This window comes from Notechis scutatus, chromosome 3 (genome assembly GCF_049901735.1).
Source record: "Notechis scutatus isolate UNSWTSFEM ecotype Mainland chromosome 3, rNotScu1.2, whole genome shotgun sequence".
Taxonomy (NCBI): Eukaryota; Metazoa; Chordata; class Lepidosauria; order Squamata; family Elapidae; genus Notechis; species Notechis scutatus.
This window is the reverse complement of record NC_142011.1, coordinates 109,877,938-109,894,705: the sequence shown is the minus strand read 5'-3', so window position 1 is coordinate 109,894,705 and position 16,768 is coordinate 109,877,938. Positions and strand designations below refer to the sequence as shown.

At 41.0% G+C, this 16,768-nt stretch overlaps 1 protein-coding gene across 3 annotated transcripts in view; it reads left to right on the top strand.

Moving 5' to 3' along the window:
- PBX1 (PBX homeobox 1) overlaps positions 1–16,768 on the top strand; it is a 257,502-nt gene that overhangs the window by 207,852 nt on the left and 32,882 nt on the right. For all 3 annotated transcript variants that reach the window (XM_026682199.2, XM_026682200.2, XM_026682198.2), the window contains exons 3-5: positions 2,911–3,155; positions 5,214–5,404; positions 11,525–11,660. In XM_026682199.2, coding sequence (XP_026537984.1) covers positions 2,911–3,155; positions 5,214–5,404; positions 11,525–11,660 — 572 coding nt within the window. The remainder of the gene's footprint in view (positions 1–2,910; positions 3,156–5,213; positions 5,405–11,524; positions 11,661–16,768) is intronic.

Genomic DNA, 16,768 nt, shown 5'->3' with positions numbered 1-16,768 from the left:
CCCTAAAGGCGAGGGGACACAGGTAGCCACACCAGGCCCTGAAGCGGCTGGGGACTCTGCCTTCAGGGAGCTGCTATCGGGGTATTCTAGCCTAGACTACCTGCAGGGCACTCCTAAAGGCAAGTTTACTCCACATCCCCCCCGCCCTTCCCCCACCCATTTCTCTTCACCTTGTGTAGTTCTAACAAATGATGTGAGAAATGGCGGGGAAAAGCATGGTTTGAATAGGCCTAAATTTTGGGGGCGGGGCTTAATTTCACCTCATGCCTAGAAATCATGCTGGGCCTTCCTATTGGTGGAGGCTGTATTGTTGGAGAAATATATGTTTTCTTAAGTTTTCGCGGGTACTTTCATGTATGGTATTCAGCTTTGTTCGGCACAACTATAATGACGTGGGAAAATACCCGAACAAAGCTGAATACCATACATGTATATATGAGCATCATCCCCTAGAGCCAGAAACAACTAGCACATATGTGCGAGGGGAACCTTCACCTTTAAAATTGTTTTAGTTTACATTCATCAACCTATTTGTCAGGATTCAAGTTCCAGTAACTTTTTTGGACATAAAGTTGTGTTTGCAAATCCTAAGTGGAGGTATCCTCATCTCCTTTGTTAGAGCTCTAGACAATTATTGTCTTTGGAAAATAAATGGTTATACTTGTTGTTGCTCCTTTGAATTATCCTGATGCCCCCCCATCAGGAATAATATTTATTCTTATAACCAAGAAGGATAAGTAGGATCAGTATCAGTAAAATTTGACACTTTTACCATCTTCATGGGTGTTGTATCCTTTGAGCAATGCAATTGCATGGGAACTATTGCTTGCAAAGGAACCTCCTCAGATTGGCTAAAATAGAAGAATAAAACTTGGAATTTGCTACCAAATTTTGCTGTCGTCAAAAAAAGAACTCTACTAATACTATTGGAAGTCATGGTGATCAACAGCTATTAGGCTTGATGGTAGTTTGACTGCCTCTAAAGGCCACCTGCTCAGAAACCAGTAAGCTTTCTTGTGCAATTGGTTGTCCATTGTGAGAACAGACTGCTGAACTAGATGGGCCACAAGTCCAATCCAGCAAGCACTGCTTATGCTCTTACAATTTGTGGCAGTAGCATCTCACTCATTTGATCTAAGCTAACAAGGACCAGGCCTTGTTACTGCTTGGATGGGAGATCTCCAGGAATATCAGGGCTATAATCTGCACTGGGAATCATCCTAGAAGAAGGCAATGGCAATGTAAACCACTTCCATAGGAAGCCACCAGAAATTGAAGTTGTTTGAAAGATTTCATTTTTAAAGCGATTATTATTTAAAAAAACATGTACACACGTATTTTAAAGCTGTTTTATTTACTTGATTTCTATAGCCACCCAGCTCATCAGGAGATTCTAGGCAATATATAATACAAAATAAATTAATTAATTAAATTAAAACAATACAAAATAAATAAACATTCCATTCTGTCCCTAAAAGTCTCTAAAAGTTTAATATTTGATTGCAATCTTAACTTTAATGCATTGCACAACATTGAGAAGCTCATGAATTGTGAAGGCAGTTGATTGGCATGACACACAGCTTTCATTAGCAGACACTGTAAGAAAGAAAATCATACGATAAAGCAATGCAAATATATTTCCAGCTAGGGGACTGACCTAGCCTTTCTGGAGTTCTTTTTATATACAGGTAGTCCTTGATTTACAACCTCAATTGGGACTGGCCCTTCCGTTGCTAAGCAAGGCAGTTGTTCAGTGAATTGTGCCTGATTTTATGACCTTATGATTTTATGCTATGGTCTTTAAGTGAAACATTGCAGTTGTTAAATGAAGCATGTGGTCATTAAGTGAGTCTGACTTCCCCCCATGATTTTGCTTGCTGGGAGCCAGCTGGGAAAGTTGTAAAAAGCCATCACGAGATCTCAGAATGCTAAAACCATCCTCATCCCATTGCGCCCATTCCTGGACCAGAACACCCTGCTCATTGTCATCCATGCCCTTGTAACCTCCCACTTAGATTATTGTAACACACTCTACATAGGGCTGCCCTTGAAAAATATTTGGAAACTTCAACTGGTGCAAAATGTGGTTGCCCAAGTAATAAATGACGCTGCCTACCCAGCACATGTAACACCATTACTCCATGAGCCAGTTGCCTGTATGTTTCTGGGTGCAATTCAAGGTTCTCATTGTCACCTTTAAAGCCCTATATTGCTTGGGTTAGGGTTAGCTGAGGAACTGTCTATTCCCAAGAGTTTCTACTCATCCAATTCAATCCAGTAGATTGGGCATGCTGCAAATCCTATCACCCAGAGTGTCAGCTGGCAGGAACTAGGAGAAGCTGTAGCCCCTGCCTTATGAAATGTTCTCCTCTTGGAGATTAAAATGTCCCCAATCCCGTTGGCCTCTTGCAAAGCTTTAAAAACTTTGCTAGGAACCCAGGTACTCAGAAGGGCCCCATTATTTGGCTTTACTATTAATTGATTAATCATCACAGCTGCTGTTTATACTTATTTTGTGGATGTTTTTATTTTTTTTAATGTTTCCATTGATTTATAATTTTAGAATTGTAAGCCTCCCAAGAATCACTTGGCTAAGTTTGGAGGCTCTAGAAATCGAATAAATAAATAAATCCATGCCAGTTGCCAAATTTTGATCATGTGACTATGGGGACATTGCAACAGTTGTAAGTGTGCGGCCTGGTCATGCCACTTTTTTTTCAGCCCTGTTATAACTTGGAATGGTCACTAAATGAATGGTTTTAAGATGAGGAGTACCTGTATACAAGTATCTTGCTTTATTTGTAAAACACTCCTGAAAAGGCAGCTCGTCTGCAAACACAGAGCCAGAGGTGAGACCTAGGGAAGTGTTGTCATTGCTCTGTGACTTAATCAGTGCCTTTTCCTTCACAGTGTTGAGCATTCGAGGAGCTCAGGAGGAGGAACCCACAGACCCACAGCTAATGCGGCTGGACAACATGCTCTTAGCAGAAGGGGTAGCTGGTCCTGAAAAAGGAGGGGGTTCAGCGGCAGCGGCAGCAGCAGCGGCAGCCTCAGGGGGTGCTGGCTCAGACAATTCCGTTGAACATTCTGACTACAGAGCAAAACTCTCACAGATTCGGCAGATCTATCACACAGAGCTGGAGAAGTATGAACAGGTACCAGTGACATTTCTTCCTCTGTTACACGGGCCAAGACATAGTGTTACTTTGGCCTTATCTATAGCACAATCCTCTGTTCTCTCTTGGCTCAGGGATGAAAGGTGCATTTTTTGACCAAAGGACTTGACAAGTGTTTTCATTGCCTCTGATGCTTCAGTTGAGGAGTGAATATATGAAATGGCCACGTACTATTTTACTGCATGTAGAAAAATAATATACAAGTAAAGTCATGGAAGCTAAACCCATCTGCTGAGATGCTAATTGTTTAACATATAAGACATTGTGTTCCTGGGAAACATCCAACAGGCAAGCCTCCACTTCTTCCCCCATTTCAAAGGGTGCCGTTCAGAAAAAGCAGTGCCATTTGGAAACTGCTGAACATTTAAATTGGACATGAAGTATTTGTGGTTCAGTTAATGTGTTTCAGCTGTGAAGTCAGAGTTGCTATGATCCTGTCTTAGGTCAGATGCTTCTTGAAAAGAAAAAGAGAAAAAATGGTTTAAATGTGAATAACACATTACTATATGCTTTGAAAAATACAATGAACACTTATTCTTTAGGAACATACTTTTAAAATATCTGTACTTTTTTAAAAAAAGCTTTTCAATTGAATGTAAAAATAATTAAGATTTTTTTAAAAAAGCAATATAGTACTGCATTTAACTAATTGTTACAGCATTTGACAAACAATCATATAAAGGTATTTTATTAAATAAACTCAAGGGATCTGGGAGTTGTAACTCTGCTCCTTAATAACTCGATACTACAGTTATTTTTCTATTATCCAGTATGTTGTTCTTTATTATCACTTCTGACCTTCAGATACCGGCTAGATTTTCCCACTTCCTTTCCCTTCTGTTCTAACAGAAATGCATTCCCCAAACAGAATCAGAACCTTTCCTTCTTATTGACAACTTCTGTAGTCAAATATGAGAAATTTACACTCTGTTGTTGAAAGTTTGGTTTAAAGTACCAAAAGATGTTTCTCTAATAAAAAGTTTTTTAAAATATTACTGAATTCAACAATTCAACAATGTGGAGCCTATAAATTTTATAAATTTTCAGATACCTAAATTTTGCCCCAAATGTAGATTCTGGGTTCTTTCGCGACTCTATTTTGTTATTCTAAAATTAGGATTCTAGGACAATGTTGGGGCCTTGTTTTTTCTTCCATCATATATCTGGAAGAAATGCATGTGTGTGAGAGAGAATGTGTGAAAATAAAATAATTTCAGATGCACATGTCCCCATCGCTTTCTTCTGTCGTGGAATTCATGAGGCCTAAAGGAGGTTTCCAAGTGGTGTTTCATCTAGACACAAACAAAGCCCAAATCTGTTTAGCTTAGGCTCCAGCCACACATCAAATAGATATGCAAATCTGATTTATATTTGTATCGCCCAATATTTGAAACCTTATACAGGGCTTGGGTAAACAGACCTAGTCTATATGCAGTCCCTGAGACTTTGATATGCATCCAAAAGCTTCTCCTTACTCCCACTGAAATTTGACAGCAAAATTTTAGCAACAGATCACTTAAAAGAGCCTATGAAGTAAGATGATATGCAATTTAAAACTTGTGGAAGTGCTTTGTATAAATTGAACTTTACAGATGTTTTGCAATTGATCTGTTTAATGTTTGTTATGCACTCAGTTGCATCCTTGGCTGCACAATAATCAAGAGGGTCTTAAAACTGAGGTTTAAGAGAAAAATACCAGCCTAAATTATATATCAGAGCACACTGTATGCATGTTTTTTTTTCTTAAAGATCCCATGGAAGCTTATTATAAATCAGAATGTGTGTTTAATATACATTCATGTATGCAGTTTGTCAAATATTTATATCTGTTTTCTTCCCTCATTCCACTTTCACTTTACCTTGCCCCATCTTTAATACTGTACAATGTTAATAATTGTTTAAGACTATAGGGCAGAACAGTAGAAAGCTTTGAGGGAGCAAAGAAGTATGTCATGCATCCTTAGAGCTGCAACATGCCACCTTATCATGATTTCTTAGTTCCCAAGGGTTCTTCATGTTCTTTCTCCTGTGTCTCAGGCATGTAATGAGTTCACAACCCACGTGATGAATCTGCTGCGGGAACAGAGCAGGACTCGGCCTATCTCTCCCAAAGAGATAGAGAGGATGGTCAGCATCATCCACCGCAAGTTCAGCTCCATCCAGATGCAACTCAAACAGAGCACATGTGAAGCTGTCATGATCTTGCGCTCTCGATTTCTTGATGCACGGTGAGCTATAGACCAGACACGTATACTTGCCTATTTGTCTATGACAATTAGGAATCATTTCCAAGTTAGAGAACTGATTGTCTCCCTAGACAGGATGTTAGTGTCAAAATAATTAATGGGAAGGGGGAGTGAGCTAGTAGATACTTGCTTGGGCTAGCTAGACACTTTTAATTTTAAAATTATTTATTTAATTTACAACAATAACAATAATTTTGATTAGTACTTTAGTAGATTAGCATCAAAAAATTTCAATTTATTACACATCATATTATAGTTTCCAAATACCCTATGAACTATGAAGATTTTTAACTGCCTATAGAACAAATAGATCCTATAGAACAAAGATTCACCATCCTTTTCTTCAATGTATGAGCTAAGGAGCATGATGGCTCATGTAGTTAGGATGCTGGGTTGGAGATTAGCTAGTCCGCGTTCGAGCTCCGAATACTGCTGCATGGCGGGGTGAGCTCATTCACTCCGGTTCCTTCATGGGGACATGAAAGAAGCCCCCACCCCACCTCCGGAATACCCTGGGCAATAGTAATGTCACTGGCTAATCCTTTCACTCTGGAAGCAGCTTAAACCAGAGGTCACCAACCAGAAAATTTTGGTGGTCTGCAGCGCACTGGGGTGGAGGAGGTGCTCTGGGATGACCAATGGGCCAGTCCTGTGACTAGAGCTCTGGAATATGGGACCAGCCAGGCAGCTCGTGGTGGGCTGGAAATATCCGCTGTAGAGGGAGGTATGTGCAACTTGCAACTTTGCAGGTGGTGCAACATGCAAGGAGTAGTGCAGCCCTCGCCGGCTGGAACGAGATAATGGTGCTGCTGCGGCAAGAAGGCAGGGTGGCGGTGACATAGGCATGCCAAAGCAACAGGTGGCAGCAACCGGCAGCTCTTTCTTCCCCTGCTGTGGCTTCCTGTCAGCTGAACCCACCACTGGCTAGCCTCGCCCTTCGCCCTTCCCTCCCAGTCACTCCTCGTCTGGCCTGAGAAGGGAAGGGCGGGGGGATGGAGATTCGCTTCATATTCCAGAGCAGGAGCAAAGCTTCATCTCTTGCTGTGGGTCTCGTGAACGTTTCTTCTGGCCCTGGTTGGTGCTGCGCAACTAGGAGACGTGCCCCAAGACACTGGCTGTCCCGTGAGATGAGAGAGAGAGAAAGAGAGAGATGAGAGAGAGAGAGAGAGAGAGAGAGATGATTCAGATTAACAGAGTTGGAAGGGACCTTGTAGGTCATCTAGTCCAACCCCCTGCCCAAGCAGGAGACCCTGTGGACGACCTGACCAGGCTTTGTCTTCAGAGGGATTTCCTGGCAAAGATGAGAGAGAGATACAGAGAGAGAGAAGGTCCAAAAGGTTGGTGACCCCTGACTTAAACAGTGCCTCCAACAGAAACAGATCGGAAACATTTGAGCTTTACCTGGTTCTTTTCAGAGTAGAACTGCTGAGAAAATCTTTACTTTGCCATTTTTCAGTGAACATATTACAGACAGTCCTCAACCTAAAACTGGCCACTTAGCAAGTGTTTGAAGTTATGATAGACTTCCAAATCTACTTATGACCAGGTTCCAGAGTTCGATGGTTGCACCAGTGGTGGGATTCAATTTTTTTTACTACCGGTTCTGTGGGCGTGGCTTATTTGGTGGGTGTGGCTTGGTGGTCATGCGATTGGGTGGGCGTGGCCAATTCGACATCACTCATGTCAAGGGGCGTTTTGCCCAGTCCCTCCCCTCCCAGCCACTCCTTGTTACCCCCGGCCTCAATATATCTATAGTTCTGTAAAAAATTCACCTTTTTTCGACTTTATTATCTCCATCCACATATTATAGATGTACTTTTATGGACCACTGAAAGGAGGAAATGGCTCGCATGTTTTGCCCAAGGGTGTGATAGGCAGGTCACAAAACAGGGTTTTGAGGGGTTGCCACAAAGAAGGGGGGGCAATGTATTTTCCAAAGCACCAGAAGGCAAAACTAGAAGCAATGGATCGAAACTGAACAAAGAAGAAGCAACCTAAAACTAAGGAGAAATTTCCGACAGTGAGAACCATTAACCAGTGGAACTGCTTGTCTCCAGAAGTTCTGGATTCTCCAACACTGGAGGTTTTCAAGAAGAAACTGGACAGCTATTTCTCTGTCAGGCAACCTTGGCAACTTTAAGACTTGTGGACTTCAACTCCCAAAATTCTGGGAGGAATTCCAGAAGTCCAGAAGTCTTAAAGTTGCTCAGGTTGGAGACCCCTGGTATAGGGTCCCCTCCAAGGATTATTCTGACACCTTTGCTTGGCCCTCCACTCAGACTTGGCATCCTCAGTTTTCCTGCCTGAGCAGAGAGTTGGACTAGAAGACCTCCAAAGTCCCTTTCAACTCTGTTATTCCATTATTCCTAAGTTAAATAGCTAAGACCCTCTCTCTTTTGCTCCCTCTGGTCTAATGGGTTAATAAGATTTTTAGAAACCTGCAGCTGAAAGTTCTTTATGTCTCCTTACCCTGAAGACCCAATTTCGTTTGGAATTTAATCCCAAACTGATTCCCCTTTTAGCATTTCTCTTGATACTTCTGCTTCTCCAAAATGCACCCCCAAGAAGCCACATCTCTCCCCCCACACACACACACACACCATATCTCTCTCCCTCCCTCTCTGGTTTAGGCTTAGAAAGTCTGCCAGTGCTGCTCCTCATTTGGCAATGCTTAAGGAGAATTGGGGGCTAGAGACAGTTGCCATTCTCATCTCTGCTACAGGTGAGGCTGTCCGAAAGGCTTTTTGGCAGGCACGCAATGCCTTCTCCTCAGCCTCTCAGCACTAATGAGAGATGCGGCTCTACTGGCCAGGGTAGGCAAAGCCTCTCATTTTGTACAAACCATCTGCTGCCGGCAGATACACACTTATGGGTGGCGTGGGCAGGTCCATTCAGGGCACAGAAGTTCTGCTGTTTAGCCCGGCAGTCCGGCTCAAGCCACAGGGTTTTTTTAAAAAAAAATTATTTTCCCTACGGGAAGCTACCAAAATGGGAAGCGGTGCCTCTGCCTGCATAACTAAAGGGAGACTCTCCGCCCCGCAAAAGCCAATGGCTTGAAAACAGCTCCTCTGCTACCCCACCCAATTCCCCCCGCTGCCTTCCCCACGGGAGGAATTGCAAATGCAGTGTGCCATTCGGGTGGGAAATTCCTGGAACACAATAAAGCCCACCCACTCACCTCCTGCTGGCAGGCTGGCTAATGGGGTGAGAGGAGAGGCGGAGAAGGGGAGCCCTCCAAAAGAAGGGGGTGAAGGAAAGTGCAGTTTGCTGCGGATGCCCCCCCATTGCCCCTTTGCCTGGATTCCCTCCTGTGGTCTCCTCAGTGCTCCACCTCCCCAGTCTATCTTGATTGCAGGAAGAACCACATTGCCTTTTGCAAGCCTGCTGTTGGTGAAGCTGGGTGCCGGTGAGGGCTGGCTTTTTGCATAGCTTTGTCCAGCTATTGGGGGGGGGGAGAGAATGGCTTCCTCCCCAGGCTCCTGTCCATTTCCCCCCCCCCACTGGGGAGGGAGAAAGTGTGAGCAAGCCAAGGCTTTCCCTCCAGCCTTTGCCCAAAGCCCCTTGCCGCACCAGGAGGTTGAAGTTTGAATTTCTTCACCCCCTCCGACCCATGTGTACCTTGGCAATGGGAGTTTCTTCCCACCCCCTTTTCTAGCTACTAGATCAGGGGACGAACCTAGCTTTGCTGCCCATTGCATTGCAAATAGGAATCTAAAAGCTGAGAAAGAAAGGGAAGTTCCTGCACAGTAAGGCCGTCGCTACCTCCTGCCGGCTCTGGGGGCCTCGTCTAAGCGGCTGCAGCAGCACTTTGCCCAAACACACACCCCGGACCTCTTTTTTCTTTCTTTCTCTTTTCTCTTTCTTTTCTTTCTTGTCCTTCTCTCTTCCTCTCTCATTCCCTCTTTTTCTCTCTTTCCCTCTCCCTCCCTCCCCGCCCTCTCTCTCAAAGCCATGGCTGGCCAAGCACTCTTCGCTACTTTCATTTCTTCTTATTGGAATCAAGACTGGCTGAACAAGGATCGCCAGCTGCACTGGAAGCGTCCCTACCGATGACCCTTCTCCTCCTCCTTCTCCTCGGGTGTGCACGCCATCCTCTCTGCCCCGCCACGGCTGCCGGTTGTGAGAGGAGGGGGAGGGGAAGACAGGTCGCCCAAAGAGACGCTTCCAGCCAGTCTGGATTCCAAAAAGAAGAAATGAAAGTAGCAAAGAATACCAAGGAAAACCCAGCTGTGGCTTTGAGGGAGAGGCACACACACACACACACACACACACACACACAGAGTGGGGGAGGGGGGGAGATAGGGACCCAGCCGCTTCTCTATCCCCTGCCGTCACCCTTACCTTCTCAGGCCAGGCAAGGGAGGGGAGGGTGAGGGGCAGGAGGACCAGTCGCTTCAGGCAAGGTGAAGAGGTGTCGACCAAGCACAGGAGAGTAGAAGCCTGGGAACGGCGGCTCCCGGCTCAGCTGGCCCAAGGGGCTGCTGCAGGCATATCAGGACAAAGGCGGCAAGAAGCCCCGAGACATCTGCCCACCCACCTGCTGGCTGGCCAGGCCGGGCTGGGCTGGAAGAGGTGCGTCAGCCGGGAGAAGGAAGTAAACGTGCTCCAGGAGGGCTGGCAGGCAGGCGGATGTCCCGGGGCTGTTGCACATGCGTACTGCATGTGTAGCAGCTGCACACGCAGTGTGCATATGCAGCAGCCCTGGGACATCCGCCTGAGCTACGTCATGGCCACCACGTGGTAGGGAAAGCTAGGAGAGTGACCAGGACAAGTGGGCGACCAGGCGACCCGGTTTGGGGGCATGGCCAGCCAGGGGTCGCCACCAGTTCTGCGACCCACGTCAAATCACTGCTACCAGTTCTCCTGAATAGGTGTGAACCAGTTGAATACCACTTCTGGGTTGCACACACCCCTGCACTTTAGGCACTTGGCAACTGGCTTGCCTTTATGGCTGATTGCAATAGTTCGCAGTCATGTAGCTGTGACTTATGACATTTTTACCATTTTTTTGTCTTTTGGGTCAGTTTCTGGCAAAAAAGCACATAAAAAATACATTGATTCGCTTAATGACTACCACATTTAATGACTGTAGTGTTTAGTTAATAACCTCCATGCAAAAAACTTGTAAAATTGGGTCTGGTCATGTGGATGCCGTAAGTTATAACCCTCATGATTTATAACAGAAATTCCGAGTTCCATTGCAGCCATAAAACGAGGATTATTAACTTTTACTAAAAGGAAACTATTGCTACATAGTTTCTGCTATAAGAGATGCAGTAGGTGAATGATAGAATTAATTCCCCAGGAATACAAGATTAAAAGTACATTAATAATTTAATTTGCCAGATCCTTTAAAGCTAAGTGCAAACAACTGCAACTTTGCTAACCGACAATATTAGGAAAGTTTACAGAATTATTTGTTTGTTTCTTTGTTTGGAAATTTATTTAGAAATTTATTTGCCACCCATCTCGTTTCCAACAACTCTGGGCAACTTACAACATATAAACATTAAAAATTTTAAAATCATCAATTATAAAATAACACAGCAGATAAAATAATAAACACAAGATGGCAAAGGAGGGAGTGGATGCATGGGGAAGGGAGATGGCCAAATGAACTGATTCAGCCCAAAATTAATGTTTTTATTCTTTAAGAAATTGATTTTGTCTTAATTCAACCATAGTTTTTCATTAAATAATAAGTCAAACAAATTAACTGAGGAAAAATATAACAGGGTGGGCACAACTTTATAAACCATATTTTAACTCTGTTCTATGCAAGGAGCAGAATTAGATAGTTGAAGAGTAAATTATACTTTATCAATTGGTATCATCTTTAGTCTCGGAAAGGACAAATGAAAAGTGCTTTACAAGACAAAAAATATCAGAAGACGGCTAATGAGGTTTGTGGTATAAGTAGCAAGAAGATACCAAGTATGTTAGAGTTTGTCCCAGAAAGTGAAAACCAGAAAAAAAGATGACATATCTGAGCATCAGTTTGTTTGTAGGATCCAAGAAGGAATCTCATGGCTCTGAACTTACCTTTTAAAAATAATGCTGTAGAATCACTGATACTGATTATCCTTCATGTTTTGTGACCAGGCGGAAGAGAAGAAATTTCAACAAGCAGGCTACGGAAATTCTCAATGAGTATTTCTATTCTCATCTCAGCAACCCGTATCCCAGTGAGGAAGCCAAAGAGGAACTAGCCAAGAAATGTGGCATCACAGTCTCACAGGTAAGAAACCTGGATGCTCATCTATAGGGTGGCCATCACCCATCCATCCATCTACCTTTCCATCCATTAAGGCAGAAAAGGCTGCAAAGAAAGTGTTTGCATAAATTCCATAATGAATGCTGGGCAAAGTACTTAGGAAAACAGTGGACAGGGACAAAAATAGGTAGTTTGCTTAAAAAGTGAAACTAGATGTTTTTAGAAGTTGGATTTTATTTGGAAATAAATAGAATTTTACATGACTGTTTTCATTCATTTGTAAAAAATAATAATAATCAGTTCATGTAGTAACTATGTAAATGTATTATTTTCATGCATAGATTATATAAGATCAAAGTAGAAACTGAGATTATAATGTTTACATCAGGGCCATTATTTTCCAACTGCATTCTGTGCAATCCTTTGATTTATTGGAAGCTTAGCTGGTATTCCTAAAGAGAGTGATGATAGACAAACCAGAATGCAAAGTAGAGCAACTAAAATGATATGGAGACTGCCGGAAAAATCATACAGCGAGAGGGGCATTGACTTATTCTGTAATAAAGAGGGCAGGATAGGAAGCAATGGGTGGAAGCTCATTAAAGAGATATCCTACCTGAAACTTAGGAGGAATTTCCTGACGGAACGATTAACCAATGGAACAGTTTTCCTTACAGAGTTCAGGGGGCTCTATTACTGAAGAGATTGCCTGGGATGATAGAAGGTCTCTTGCCATGGGCAGGGGATTGGACTAGAAGATCTCTGAGGTCCCTTCCAGCCCTATGATTCTGTGATTCCTTGAAAGATTTGTTTGCAACTACTAAGTATTTTCACCTTCAACATACAGGAGAGGAAGTGATTGAGTGTCCTTGGATAGTATTCTTTCTGCATAGGAAACATTAGATTAATCCGATGCATGTGAATTGAAAATTTATCCAATAAAATTTGCCAGCAGTGTTCAAGGCAAACTTCTCTGTTGATGGTAGGAAGTCTGAAAAACAGTGTATTTCAATTGCTATTAAGGCCACATAGCAGCTATGTATTGAGAGCAAGGCTGGATTTTCAAAATAATTTCTATTATGCCAAACAATACGCAGTATCTCCAGTTACTGTTCAGTGTATAACATTTATTTCTGAGCTTGCACAGACTTTCCAAATTTTCATGCTTATTAAAATCAGTTTGATGGACTAGCTGGACATCTGTAGGATGCAGAACTCTAGCCAGCTCAGCTCTTATTTACATTCCAGTGAGAGTTTCTATTTGCCCCACCATTCCTAGTGGCTGTGAAGAATGGTTCATCATTTTTGAGTGAAATTAATGTTATTGCCAACCTTGCAACAAAGCCTTTATTTTGATATGAAAGATACTGAGCAAATTTACAAAGCAAAGAATATTTTACCAATATCACATAATTTGCTAATGCCGACACAAATGGGAAGCCTGCAGAACTAAATCCTGCCAAAAATGACTGGTTCTGATTTGTTAATATCATTCAAATGACCATCAGAGGGTAAATTTGTGCCTTATAATGCTGTAGGCTAAGGCTTTGGGTAAGGCTTTGCATGACACCCGATTATCCCAATAACTGTTTTCCAGCAGTTTCCTTGGAGATATAGTTGTATCTTTTGGAAGAAGTCCAACAAGAAAACCGGGGTCTGATTAAATTACTGCTTCATTATGGTTTGAAGCTTACAGAAAACAAGATTTGTGATATTATCTTTTATTACTATGCTAGACATATTTATTACTATAAAAGATAATATTAAAATTAAGGTCCTGTCAGCAGAATTTGGTTAGTTTGACTAGTTGTAGCTCTACACTTTTATTGTAAGGAGTCAAGAGTTGGTGCCTCAGCAAAGAACTGAAACATTATGAAAATGGACAAGGCCTTTTCTGTAGTATTCTGCCTTCCTGAGGGTTTTTCAGCACTGTGGTATACACAGCAGATTCATGACCTGTGCTTTAGCAAAGTGGGGAAAGTTTACTTACTAGTATTCTACATAAACCTGTATTTATTATATAGGCAGGCATGTATTATGATAGGAAAATGTGTGGATTTTATGTATTTTTCTAGCATTCAGATTACAGCAAGAAGTCCTAATATAAATAGAAACTAGTGTAGTAATTGTGTGAAAGCTAAGTGGATAATTTCCCCAAACCTATCAGACAAAAAAGGCAACAAAGATTGTTTCAAAAATAAGTATGAGATTCTGGTTATATAAATAATATAATACAGATTGTTATTGACTTATGACTACAATTGAGCTAAGCAAGGCAGCTGGTAGGTGAATTATGGCCCATTTTACAATGGTCCTTTTTTGTCATACTTGTTAAATGAATCACAACAGTTGTTAAGTGAATCATGCAGTTGTTAAACGAATCTGGTTTTCCCCCATTGACTTTGCTTGTCAGAAGCTCCCTGGTTGCAAATGGCAGTCCCAGGACTCCAGGACGCTGCAACCATCATAAATACATGCCAGTTGCTAAGCACTCTTAACTTGATCCTGTGACTGTGGAGATGCTGCAACAATTATACGTGTAAGAATTGGTCATATGTCACTCCTTTCAGTGCCATTGTAACTCTGAATGGTCATTAAATTAATGGTTGAGGACTACAATACTTAGAAATTATCATGAGGAACAACTTGGAAATTAAAGAGATAATGGGTTAATCTTGATTCACAAATTTATTAGATATAGCAGGAGAATATACAAAAAGATAACTGTGCCAAAATTATGCGCAAGTATAATATTTCAAACAATTCAAAGAGAACACAAGGTCTAGTAGGTAGAATTCCATGTGAAACATAAAAGAATTAATAGCCTCATCCTAAATTGTGAAAGGAAACTTTAAAGAGATTTTAGGTGCATAACTAAAACTGTTTAAATGAGAGATATCCCATATCAAAACCAAAATATAATGAAGGAGATGCTTCATTGCCATAAAAAAAAAACAATGTTCCAGCTCATGTGGGTTCTATCCAGGGTTTAGATTAGCCAGTTTACAAGTGATGTCATGACTTAACTATTTGGTGATTCCTTTATAATCATAGGATTTGAATGTATCAAAGTCACTTTAATCTAATTAATAGAAGAAATATAATAACATAGAGAGACAAATATTTCTGTACTTCTGTACTCACAATATTTGAAAATAGTTGAAACAAACATTCTTCCAAATGAATTACATACTTGTTTTTTCTTGCTCTTCTTCTTTCTCATTCTCTTTCTCTTCTTATTTTCCTGTTTTATCGTCTTTATGAAATAGTGTTTCTGTGCATTTTATAGTTGGTTTTCTGGTCCAACCTCCTTCTCAAGGCAGGAAACCTTATACCATCCCATTCAAATGATTGTCCAGTCTATTTTTGAAAATCTCCAGACATGTGATTAAAAAACTCATGCCAATGTTTATCCCTACCAAATTGGTTGGGATATAGTATAGTATATATAGTATAGTATATAGTATTCTGTCTGTGACATTCAGTGCTATTAAATTATATCACCTGGCATTTATGCCTATTTAAAAGCCATATGTAGTTGTGGCATTAAGTCTAATTTTAGAAGCTTAATTTCTTTCTCTATCAGTGTGTTTCTTTATAGTATTTCCTGTGAAAGAGTGAAATAATGTGATATAGTGATCATCTGAGAATGTTTTATATCTTAGCAAGATTTACATGCAGCACAAGTTCCAAAGCAAGGACATCCACACATTGTATAAACACATATGTGCATCCTTATTAGGAGGAAGAGAAATTCAATGAATAAAATCACATTTATTTATGCCCATATGGAAGAATGTACATGATAGTAAACTATATTCTAGGCTCTCTCCTTGGTCTTTAACTACTTCTTCCAGAGAATGTGCCTGTAGATTAATGCAATATCAGTCTCTATACATTGATTAATCCAAACACAACAAGAAGAATTCATTAATTTGCATGCTTTCCCTTGTGGGACCAATAAATAACCTAGGGCCATCCTATTTTCTACAATAAGATGGCAGTGTCCTGTATTTGGCATTGCAGAATGTGTCAATGACAACATAAAAAAGCAATCTCTACTTCTATAGAAACATCCATGATAGCATCCTGTAGCTCATACACCTCTAGTTTCGGCAATAGAACTCTTAGAAGTTCATCAAAATTGTGTCTCAACCAGGGCTTTTTCTATATGCTGTGCGAACAAAAGGCAATGGGAGGAAGGGCACTAATCTTGGTATAGTAAGTCAAATCAACAACTATATACCCTAGAAATCAGCTTCCTTCAAAGTTCCTAGGTAGCATCTTATAAGCATATTCTCCACAGATCCAATAATAGACTGATATGAAGTGACATAATACTTGTGATGATGAGCAGGAGGCTTATCTGGAACTTTCAACTTCCACAGAAAATATGCCAATGAAGATACACAGTTTGATGAAGATTCTCAGTCATCCAGGTAGATTCCAGAGGAAAGCATGCCATGCCATTTGTCCAAATTAATTACTATGATAGTCAAATAAGATTGTTAATAACATTGCTGTATGATTTTTAAATAATTTTATTAATTTTTTACAGAGAATGTAAGAAAGAAAGAGAAAGGGTGTGTGTGTGTGTGTGTGTAAAGAGAATAAAAAGAAACAGAAGTTTCTGATTTCCATTGAGGTAATTATAAATATAATTACAAAATTACCTCTTTGTAATTACATACAACATCCCTTACGATTATGAGTGAAAACCTTAGAACTATGCGTCTCTATAATATTAACAAACATGAATACTAAATGCCAAAACAAGGATTATCATTCAACAAACATTTCCTTGGTATAGGAAAGCCTTCTTTTAGGACCATTTTTTACAGTGGTTCCAGCAGGTGTAATGTCTATAAAATCATCACAAATATCAGCAGTTTGCATAGGTTGCAAAAGGTACAACCAGAAAAGCCTCTCTGGATTGCCAGAGGGATAGCTTTGGTAGAGAACTAGGGAGTAATTACCAGACTGGGGACAGTATTAGACAGAAGGGCTTAATTTGAATTGGGTACATAGCTTCAATCAAGAGAACTTTTCTTAACCTGTGAAATACATCTCCATTATCTGTACTAATTGTGGGATGGTTATTTTTTTTTTACAAGTAGGCAACTTCTTACTCA